This window comes from Doryrhamphus excisus, chromosome 22, assembly GCF_030265055.1.
Source record: "Doryrhamphus excisus isolate RoL2022-K1 chromosome 22, RoL_Dexc_1.0, whole genome shotgun sequence".
Taxonomy (NCBI): domain Eukaryota; kingdom Metazoa; phylum Chordata; class Actinopteri; order Syngnathiformes; family Syngnathidae; genus Doryrhamphus; species Doryrhamphus excisus.
This window is the reverse complement of record NC_080487.1, coordinates 14,496,089-14,507,500: the sequence shown is the minus strand read 5'-3', so window position 1 is coordinate 14,507,500 and position 11,412 is coordinate 14,496,089. Positions and strand designations below refer to the sequence as shown.

General features: G+C 47.2%; 1 protein-coding gene and 1 long non-coding RNA gene across 4 annotated transcripts in view; one reads left to right on the top strand and one right to left on the bottom strand.

The window, feature by feature from the left end:
• The window catches only part of LOC131109659 (uncharacterized), a 4,810-nt gene extending 110 nt beyond the window's left edge, over positions 1 to 4,700 (bottom strand). Inside the window, exons 1-5 of one of the 3 annotated variants that reach the window (XR_009120770.1) lie at positions 4,536 to 4,700; positions 4,108 to 4,270; positions 3,915 to 4,027; positions 1,874 to 2,117; positions 1 to 1,023 (exon numbers count right to left, since the gene is read on the bottom strand). The exon at positions 1 to 1,023 is cut by the window's left edge and continues 36 nt beyond it. This is a non-coding gene — a long non-coding RNA (uncharacterized LOC131109659). The remainder of the gene's footprint in view (positions 1,024 to 1,873; positions 2,118 to 3,914; positions 4,028 to 4,107; positions 4,271 to 4,535) is intronic. The other 2 variants (XR_009120769.1, XR_009120768.1) reach the window with 2 other exon arrangements.
• Positions 4,701 to 7,657: 2,957 nt separating this feature from the next.
• Positions 7,658 to 11,103, top strand: sncgb (synuclein, gamma b (breast cancer-specific protein 1)). Its single transcript, XM_058062398.1, has 5 exons — positions 7,658 to 7,922; positions 9,385 to 9,426; positions 9,566 to 9,693; positions 9,790 to 9,855; positions 10,253 to 11,103. The coding sequence occupies exons 1-5, from the start codon at positions 7,802 to 7,804 to the stop codon at positions 10,259 to 10,261; spliced, it is 366 nt and encodes a 121-aa protein (XP_057918381.1). The 5' UTR covers positions 7,658 to 7,801; the 3' UTR covers positions 10,262 to 11,103.
• The last annotated feature ends 309 nt before the right edge of the window (positions 11,104 to 11,412 follow it).

Here is an 11,412-nt window from a genome sequence, read left to right as displayed (position 1 = left end):
GGTCACCAAAAGCAGTGCAACTAAAAATGTGAAATCCCGCCATCTAGTGGTCACCAAAAGCAGTGCAACTTAAAATGTGAAATTTCGCCATCTGGTGGTCACTTAAAAGTACTGCAACTTAATATGTGAAATTCCGCCATCTAGTGGTCACTTAAAAGTACTGCAACTTAAATTGTGAAATCCCGCCATCTAGTGGTCACCAAAAGCAGTGCAACTTAACATGTGAAATCCCGCCATCTAGTGGTCACCAAAAGCAGTGCAACTTAAAATGTGAAATCCCGCCATCTAGTGGTGACTTAAAAGCAGTGCAACTTAAAATGTGAAATCCCGCCATCTAGTGGTGACTTAAAAGCAGTGCAACTAAAAATGTGAAATCCCGCCATCTAGTGGTCACCAAAAGCAGTGCAACTTAAAATGTGAAATTTCGCCATCTGGTGGTCACTTAAAAGTACTGCAACTTAATATGTGAAATTCCGCCATCTAGTGGTCACCAAAAGCAGTGCAACTTAAAATGTGACATTCCGCCATCTAGTGGTCACCAAAAGTACTGCAACTTAATATGTGAAATCCCGCCATCTAGTGGTCGCCAAAAGCAGTGCAACTTAAAATGTGAAATTTCGCCATCTAGTGGTGACTTAAAAGTACTGCAACTTAACATGTGAAATCCCGCCATCTAGTGGTCACCAAAAGCAGTGCAACTAAAAATGTGAAATTCCGCCATCTAGTGGTCACCAAAAGCAGTGCAACTTCAAATGTGAAATTTCGCCATCTGGTGGTCACTTAAAAGTACTGCAAATTAACATGTGAAATTCCGCCATCTAGTGGTCACCAAAAGCAGTGCAACTTAACATGTGAAATTCCGCCATCTAGTGGTCACCAAAAGCAGTGCAACTTAAAATGTGAAATTCCGCCATCTGATGGTCACTTAGAAGCAGTGCAACTTACCTTGGGATATTCCGCCATCTAGTGGACACTTGAAATTACTGCAACTATACTTGGGAATTTCCGCCATCTGGTGGTCACCTAAAAGCAGTGCAACTTAAAATGTAAAATTCCGCCATCTGGTGGCCACTTAAAATGACTGCAACTATACTTGGGAATTTCCACCATCTAGTGGCCACTCGAAATGACTGCAACTATACTTGGGAATTTCCGCCATCTGGTGGTCCCTTAAAAGTACTGCAACTTAAAATGTGAAATTCCGCCATCTGGTGGCCACTTAAAATTACTGCAACTGAAACTGTGAATTTCCGCCATCTAGTGGTCACTTAAAATTAATGCGACTGTACTTGGGAATTTTTTTTTTTTTTTTTTATTTAGGTACTGCTAATATTGTTTGGAAATTCCGCCATATAGTGGTCACTTGCATGCATTTAAAATACTACAAATACAATTTTTTAGAAAAAAAAAAGATAGAAACAAATGCTTTTAAAGGTCCAAAAAAGTACACAACAATTGGAGCGATTGTAACCCATAAATACTGCAAAAACATTCCTTATACAAAGTGTGACATTTTTTGTAAGTACTAACATGACTAGATTATTGCAAAATACTTCCATTGTTGTCAACAGATGCTCCCCTCGTGTAGACAAGTGTTACAGTTGGTTTAGCCTTAAGCTTTAACAAAGAGTACAAGTGGTGATTAAGAAGAGAGTAGCTGTCAGAGCTGGGAAGAAATGTAGGCCAATTGTAATGACCTCCATGTGGCCGGCTAACATTGTGCTGTAACAGCCAGAGCAACCTTTCCAGCCAAAGCATTAGTCATGGCACTCGTGTATGAATTGCATATCTTTTGTCATCTATTCATTTATCCTGTGTTACTGTGCTACATGTGTGTATGTATCATGTCATTTACTTGAACAAGTCTTCCTACCTGTGAAGAACGCCGAGGCCATGTTGTTGATGGTGTGCCAACACGGTTACATGAGTCCTTCCCCAGGGGCCGACAGACTGCTGATGGACGCAAAAGGTTGAAGCTCCAGAAAATGGCGTCTTGTGCGTGCAATAGGTGAAACAGTCCACTGGAGAACGTATGGCATCACATGACGATTTGGAGCTCATGTTGAGATGGATGCAGAGGGATCCCACGGGCTGTTAAGCGCCAAGCGGCTTTTCATCTGTAACAGAAGTAGGAAGATTAGCTGCTATTCCTTTGCTGTAATGAAATACTGAGTTTTATGAAATTCATTACTGCATTGAATACTTATTGTAATGATGTGGTGTTTAGAAGTGAGTTTTTTTTTTAGTCGCCATTAAAATAGACCGAATAAGGGGGAAGGGTTATGAGTGTTTTCTCTTCCGTTGTCACAACGATGCTCAAAGATGAAATCAGCGGCTTACACTCACCTACGAGATGCCTCGCCTCTGATGGCAACAGGCACGAACTTAACACGCCATGCACACGACTTAACCAGGACATCAAGGGATTTTCACGTCAAAAGAAATATTTAAAAATAAAACACTTTTACCTTCAGTTGTCATTGACTATGACCAGGGTAGCGAAATATACTTTTAATAAATCGGTGTCAATTTGGGCCAAAGTCGTTGACATTATGTTATGGATTGCAAATGAAGCGGTTGAAACAATTGCTTCCGTTATTTGGAGCATGCTGCGCGCCAATTACAGTCCCTGACAAAAGTCTTGTCGCTTATCCAAGTTGTAGGAACAACAAATAATAACTTGACTTGTAGTTGCTCAATTGGAATCAGAAATGACTTACATGAAAGCCAAAGCCCTCTAGATTATGCTTTTTATATCAACATAAGGTTTTGTACCATTCATTGAGTTTTATCATTTAATTAGGACATAAAGGTCAGATTTTGCTTGGACAAAAGTCTTGTCGCATACAAAAAAATGTAGAAATAATACATATACTTATTTTTGAATACACAAATATGCTACAATAACATCAGAACATAAAGTCATTGTACCTTGGAAAAAAGAATGAATATTGTGTATGGCTTCCATGAGCTTGGAGGACTGCATCCTTACGTCTTGGCAATGACTCAAATAACTCATCTGGAATGGCCAATAAAGCAGTCTTGCAGGACTCCCAGAGTTCATCAGGATTTTTCGGCTTCATCTTCCAAGCCTCCTCCTTCATCAACAACCAACAGCCTGAAATATCAAGAAATTCTCGCTGCCCATTACATTCCAAACCACAAGAAAGGGCAAATTCTGCTTCCTTCTCATACTTCAGCCTCCACATCCAAGTTCCTGAAAGCCAAGAAGGTCAAGGTGCTCCAGGATTGGCCAGCCCAGTCGCCAGACATGAACATTATTGAGCGTGTCTGGGGTAAGATGAAGGAGGAGGCTTGGAAGATGAAGCCGAAAAATCCTGATGAAGTCTGGGAGTCCTGCAAGACTGCTTTCTTGGCCATTCCAGATGAGTTATTTGAGTCATTGCCAAGATGTATGGATGCAGTCCTCCAAGCTCATGGAAGCCATACACAATATTAATTCTTTTTTCCAAGGTACAATGACTTTATGTTCTGATGTTATTGTAGCATATTTGTGTATTCAAAATTAAGTATATGTATTATTTCTACATTTTTTTGTATGCGACAAGACTTTTGTCCAAGCAAAATCTGACCTTTATGTCCTAATGAAATGATAAAACTCAATGAATGGTACAAAACTTTATTTTGATATAAAAAGCATAATCTAGAGGGCTTTGCCTTTCATACAAGTCATTTCTGATTCCAATTGAGCAACTACAAGTCAAGTTATTATTTGTTGTTCCTACAACTTGGATAAGCGACAAGACTTTTGTCAGGGACTGTATGTCCACAAAATGACGGCCACGGCTTCAGCTCGTCAACTTCGACATCGTTTATGTACTGTGTATTGTCCTATTGTCGGAGCGAAACGCCACTATTCGTGCTTCAACGTGACTTGAAACTTTGATACTGACCTTGTAGCATTGCTTGTGTGGCGTCAGAGTTAGATGGCAACTCCGGTGTTCTCCGTCAGGGTGTTGGAACGCCGACTCGATACCGAATGAAGTTGGCGCCAATGAAAACGATGCTGTTGAAAGACAAACAGTTAACTTGGGCACATTTTCACGGTCGTGGCGGTGTTAACTGTCAGTATTTTCAGCCCCATACCGTGGTAAGGGGCGGCCTGATTTCGTCAGGGAAAGAAACACGGTTGCCTGCTGCTTCCCGGCAACTTTCTTTTTCGACTACCCAGCAACGAGAGAACACACGAGATCCCCGCACTTCCTGGTTCACGCTCAACCCGGCCGACAATAGCTGGCCAAACACATGCCTGTAACAGTGTTGAAAAGTAGAAAAAAACAAAGCGATACACATGTTACATATTCTCAAGCATTTTCAATATATTCTCAAGCATTTTCGATAAAAAGTTTCTAAAATCACGTCTATTAGTTTTACAAACAGTAGTCGATGAATGTCCAACGGAGGTACGACTATGGCCTAGCATTTTAGCTTGAACATATACATCGTCGGTTGTTTTAACACGGCACCGATGTTGCAGCGTTTTTGACATCTCAAAACATGAAATAAACACGTACTTACGGCATTCCCTGTAGAATACTTGAGCTTGGCTGCAAACAGATTGACACAGCGTGATTGGGATGGTCGGCGCCATGTTCCGGACGAAACCAGGAAGTGCAAACAGGAAGTTTCAGCGCGGATGTGACGTCGTGTTTCACAATGATTTTACACACTATAACAAGAGAAATAATACTTTCTAAGTACTTAAATACTTTCTAATACTTTCGTGAAGCACCTTGGGCACCGTTCGTAGGGTGCTGTGAAAAAAGAGTTTTTATTTGATTAGTTGTATTTCACGTAACGTCATCGCTGACTGGCGGATCAGTACGGTGGCCTGTGACGGACATACATAGATGAAGTTGACTGTATTTGGGACTGACAAGTGTATGTTGAGACCACACAAATGACACATGATACAAATAACATGGCCAAGATTGACATGAAAATAATTTTTAAGGAGAAGAAATGAAAGAATTGAGGCCCTTAATTGACATCCTCCCTCGCCCGCATCATAATCAGCAGTTCCTTGTCCTCTTCATAATGTAGAGTCGATAGGCGCACATCCCAGCGTGCTTTGCGGGACTGTCTATGAAAGAAATATCTGTTAAAGTACTTGTTTTAAGCCACGTAAATAGGTTATTCTTGCACACGACTATCCAAGTCTGTTGTAGATATATATAGAATAGATATATTGTGTTGATGTTTGATGGGGTTTTTTCATGACACCCTAACCCTAAACGTTATGATGGGCAATCATATACTGTGTTTTCTCAACGGTGAAGTTGTGGCTAATGTAAGCTTTGTCTTACTCTGCTGAAGAGTGCGGCGGCGGCGGCGGCGGCGGCGGCGGCGGCGGCGGCGACTAGAGAGCATTATGAAGACGGCGGCGACGGTGACGGCGACGCGAGAGCATTAGGAAGACGGCGGCGACGGCGACGAGAGAGCATTAGGAAGACGGCGGCCGCCGGCGACTAGAGAGCATTATTAAGGCGGCGGCCGCCGGCGACTAAAGAGCATTATTAAGGCGGCGGCCGCCGGCGACTAAAGAGCATTATTAAGGCGGCGGCCGCCGGCGACCAAAGAGCATTATTAAGGCGGCGGCCGCCGGCGAGCAGTCTGCAGCGGCCGGCGAGGAACGGAACCTGGGGCGGTGCCGGGTGGCGGCCGCCGGTGTCCGCGGGGCCGCCGCCCATGCGGGGCTCGGGCCGAGGCGGGGCCGCCGGAGCGGGGCTCGGGCCGAGGCGGGGCCGCCGCCGAAGCGGGGCTCGGGCCGAGGCGGGGCCGCCGCCGAAGCGGGGCTCGGGCCGAGGCGGGGCCGCCGCCGAAGCGGGGCTCGGGCCGAGGCGGGGCCGCCGCCGGAGCGGGGCTCGGGCCGAGGCGGGGCCGCCGCCGGAGCGGGGCTCGGGCCGAGGCGGGGCCGCCGCCGGAGCGGGGCTCGGGCCGAGGCGGGGCCGCCGCCGGAGCGGGGCTCGGGCCGAGGCGGGGCCGCCGCCGGAGCGGGGCTCGGGCCGAGGCGGGGCCGCCGCCGGAGCGGGGCTCGGGCCGAGGCGGGGCCGCCGCGGGAGCGGGGCTCGGGCCGAGGCGGGGCCGCCGCGGGAGCGGGAGCGGGGCCCGGGCCGAGGCGGGGCCGAGGCGGGGCCCGGGCCGAGGCGGGGCCCGGGGCGGGGCCCGGGCCGAGGCGGGGCCCGAGGCGGGGCGGGGCCCGGGCCGCCGCGGGAGGCGGGGCCCGGGCCGCCGCGGGAGGCGGGGCCCGGGCCGCCGCGGGAGGCGGGGCCCGGGCCGCCGCGGGAGGCGGGGCCCGGGCCGCCGCGGGAGGCGGGGCCCGGGCCGCCGCGGGAGGCGGGGCCGCCTTCGGCGGCCTGGACCGAGGCGTGGCTTGGCCACCGGGTTGGCGTGGCTTGAGCCGTCTCGGGACCCCAGCGAGGGCGGGGCCTCCGTGGGCCGCCGGTGGCAGCGGGGCCGGAGCGTGTGGGTTCCTCGGGGCGTGGCCGGTGCAGCTGGGCGCCAGGCCACAAGGAATTTCATCAACCCAAACAGCAAAGTTGTGTCACATTGAATGGCAGGGTCTTAAAATCCTTGCAGACCTACTACCACAAAAGGCTGACAAATACTATAGGTAGCCCTGCGACTGTAGTGTCCTTTATAGGACTCTATTTTACTATTTTCTTGTAATTTTGTGTAACTTACAACCTTTGTGTGACTATGTATTCGTATATGTTCAAACTTTACATTCCATGAGATAAAACTGAACCTGTCTGAATGGGCTGACATGGAATTGCCTTTTGTAATTGAAATCGTTATTCCTTTTGTCCACTACAGGCCGCCATAGTGATGAATACAAATAAAGCTTTGATGCTGTCAAAACATTATGGCTGACTCAACGGGCCGTGTCTCATTGTAGTGTGTGCATCGGCATGTCCTACTGAAAAAAATACAATTTAACTCACAATAGCCAGTTCCCTTTAAGGAATAAACTTTTACAACACATGAGATTTAACTGGACACTTACGTACAATATCCAACTGATAATTTATGTTGGCACACAGGTGAAGAGAAGAAATTAACTGCGAAAGACAGTACAGAAGCATAGTTATACAAACATCAGGACTTTGCCAGGTGAAACAACATTTCCCGGGTTAATCTGGACCTGTTGACATGAAAACACCACTGATAAATGTGTTTTGGAGACAGGGGCTCAAGCCACAAGCATTGTCCCTCTAGGAAATCGTGGCAAATGAAGGCATCCAAATGATGACTAAGCATTTCTGCTCCTCTCATTGTCATTGAAAAGACTGCAAGAGTGGCGACGATAAAAAAAAGGTTCGGTTGAGGTCGCAGTGGCAATGCCGGACCAAAAAACAGAAATAAATGAGGCACTTGGAGTCAATGTGTAGAGTAAAGGGGGGGGGGGGGGGGGGGGGGGTTATGTGATATCATCTCAGATATTATGTAACCATCAGCTCAGCATCTCCAGGAGGTGTTTCCACGGCGACATGCCAATCAAGCCCAGAGTGATGGATGACAGGTGGGGGGGAAGTGGATGTGGAAATTGCTGCAGCATTTCTCTGGCCTCGTGGCTGCTCGACCCCCTCCTCTCTCAGCTGGAGCAACCAAAGGAGGCGGAGCCACTCACACACTCACACACACACACACACACACACACAGAGTGACATCTCCCATCCTGCACTCTGCATCACTGTCCTGCAGCAACACAGTCACACACGACTAACCATCCAGGCCCAGTTTTTGGAGCAGGGGAGCCCAGTCCCGTTGTCGCCCCAAGATGGATGCACTCATGAAGGGGTTCTCCATGGCCAAAGAGGGGGTGGTGGCGGCCGCCGAAAAGACCAAAGCCGGCATGGAGGAGGCTGCAGCCAAGACCAAAGAAGGGGTGATGTATGTCGGTAAGGCACTGGGATGGAGGATGCATGCGCGTGTTGGGACACAGGGAGACGGAGGAGGGGGGGCTGCAGAAGAAGTGGTGCAGGCGGGGGTGGGGGGTGGGCCATGAGTGACAAGGTTGCGGGACAGATGACAGAAAAATATGCTAATGCTTTTGCTAGTGCGATAAATATGTGCTTATTCTTACAACATGGGAGCCTTGCTTGGGCAACTGCGTCACATCTCAAGGTTACTCCGAGGCTTCCCAAACATTAAGAGGGGTGACATTAGCAACACAGCAGGAGGCGGGGGGTTGGAGCGGGTCAGTGTTTTAGTCTAATTATGTAATAAAAACCAGAGAGACGCATGAGCACTGCGCCACCTCTTCCTCTGCGTGCCTCTCGGATGATTTAACACCTTCAACCGACCCCCAAACCCCCCCCCCCCACCCTGTGGGGGGTAAAAAGGAGAGGACGGAGGGATGGAGGTGTTACATCACAGATCCACAGATCATCATCATCATCATCAGGGATGGAGTGACGCTGGAGCATGTGGCGGGTTGGAAAAATAATACATAAAATAAAAAGAAGCTGTGTCATTGCGTGTGTGTGTGGGGGGGGGGGGTTGCTGCAACAGTGTTGGCTGTTGAATAAACGAGAGACCAGACGGGCCATGAAGAATGACAGCTTCCGCATGAAAGTATAAAGACTTTGTGTGCCGCCGACATCATCCTCCTTCCCATCCCACGTTCATCCCTCTCTATCCCTCAACAGGGCAGATTATGTAATAATAAGTGCCTTTAATCTGCTTGTAACGAGCACATGCACGGTATACTGGGGGTGCACACTCTTCATGAGGAGACGACAGAAGGAGCGGGAGTGGACATGCTAGCACTGAAGCACAAGGGCAGTTCATGCTCAAAGACTACATAGGGCAGCTTCGATCTGAGGGGATCCAAGTATGTATCCAAATGATTTAGCCCCTTAGGGAGACGCGCACCCAAACAAGAGCGGTTTCACTCTGTTGCAGTGCAAACAACAATCTGAATTTGCGTGTGAGGGAAAGAGAAAATGCAAGATCGATAGGCAAATTGTTGCGGACTCTGCATCGGCCTGTTCTGGATTCTCAAGCTCTCAATTTACTGGTTGATCTAAGGTCCTACCTTCACCCACGGCCATGACCTTTGGGTAGTGCTTCAAAGGATAACATTACCAGTACGAGCGGAAATGTCATCCTGGAGAAACTCGGGAGTAGAACCGTTGAGGTGGCACGGGTATGTGATCAGGATGCCTCCCGTATGCCTCCCTGGGGAGGTGTTCGGTGCAGGAGATCTTTCAACTGTCCTGTGAACTCCTGGATGAAGTTGGATGAAGTAGGTCAACCCTGAAACCCAAACGGAAAAAGATGGATGGATGGAAGGAGCTGATTGCTTGAGACAGGTGACTCAAATAGTAAACTGCTTCTTTTGCCATTGTCTGTCTTCAGGTAACAAGACCAAGGAGGGAGTTGTGTCATCAGTCAACACGGGTGAGTAGAATTGTACCAATACAAGGTCATCTATGTCTCAAAAATGTCTCAGCGTCGCTCAACACTTACATACTGATGGCTTACTAACTTACTAAAGAGAACCAACTTTCACAAATCGGTCCTTGTTCCTACTCCGCAGTGGCCAACAGGACCGTGGACCAGGCCAACATTGTCGCAGACACAGCCGTGTCCGGCGCTAACGAGGTGTCGCAGGCAGCCGTGGAAGGGGTGGAGAACGTCGCTGCTTCAACCGGGCTCCTGAACCAGGTCACAGTCACCATAGCCATGAAAGCGCACATACCGTATCATGTGTTATGTGTTATTTACCTTTCTTTGTCTTGTCGTTTGTGTCCACCTCCATAGGAGGAGTCTGCTGCCTACTTGCAGGGACAATACGGGGGGATGGAGCAAGGCGGCCAAGGTGGAGAGGTAACGTTGTTTTTCTCCTGTCCAGCCATTGGGGCAGATAGTATTTATTGATCTAAACACCCTTACATGCTAAACAGGGAAAGGTGGAAGCTACACCATCCCTATTATATGGAGTGTTATATGGCTTATTTGATGTTTTGTTGTTATGCAAATTTGGAGCGGCCGGACCAGAGCAAGAAGAAAAAGGAAAACAGAAGGCACCAACAAAAAGAATTGCAATGACAATAACAGAACAACTGAAACAAACAGAAAATGTCTAGGATTTTAAAAATATTCTATGCTGTAATCTAAATGAATGATAATTGCACACAACAAATTAGCAGATTTGTTGTGTGAAAAAAATAACATTTTCTTAATATTCTCACAAAAAATAACACTTGTGTGTGTCCTCCATCAGGATTATTAGCTCACATCAGGACCTGTTCTCCGTGGCCTCTCGCTCTCCCAGACTCCAATTCTTATTTCTTACTCTTATTTCTTGATTTTTTTTTGGTTACTTTTCTTGGAACCAAACCCAAGCTGATGGGACTCTTCCAGATGCAACAGCAGCAGCACTCTGGCCCCCTCCCTGCCTCCTACCCAACGGTGTGTCACGTGTCGCCCTAATTATGCAGCCTTGTCTTGTTCCTGCAACCTTCTGACCCTCCACACACCAATATGCATGAAACACACACAACGTGCAAACTGCCACACAGAGCAGAAGTAACAATTAGGAAGACCACATTGGCAATAAGACGTCTACGGAATTAAAGTAGCAATAAGTAATACTTCACACAGCCTGAACTATGAATACATGTTATTTTTAATTTGTTGTGTACTTGTTTTGGTTTGCATGGCATTACAGTATTGTAATTTATGTGTGTGTGTGGGTGTGCAAAAGGAGGAGTGATGGGATATGTAGTTCTACTAGCACCATTTCACTGTAACAATACAATAACACGCTCACTTGCTGTTGACCTGCCCAGCTTATTAGTGTGTGTGTGTGTGTGTGTGTGTGTGTGTGTGTGTGTGTGTGTGTGCGCATGGTAACAAGACCAGCAGAGTGTGTATATGTGAATGGGATGTGTCTGTTCTTAGCATTACAAATAGATAACTGCATGTTGCCTTATTAAGCTATACACTAACACACACACACACACACACACACACACACACACACACACGGCACCCTATTTAGATTGGCATTGATGCAAAGTTGCTGATTTTATAAAACTGTATTCGTGAAATAAAATCTTTTGTTGGAATTCACTTTTTGTGTCAACCATTCTTTTGTTCCCTGCCATCTACAGACATATTTAGTATTTATTACTAGCCTCAATACCAACATCAACTTTCATGTAAAACTACAATAAACTTAAAGGGGACATATTATGCTCATTGTTCGACCCTTTGTATTGAGTTGTAGACTCCCATAGAGCAGCTACACACAATAACCAGCACAGAAAGCTCTTCTTTGGTTAAATGATTTTGCAGTACATTTTGCAGTTTTGGAATATGTTAAAAATGTTACAGATCAAACAAAAGCATGTTTTATGCCGTTTACAATATTTTTCTATT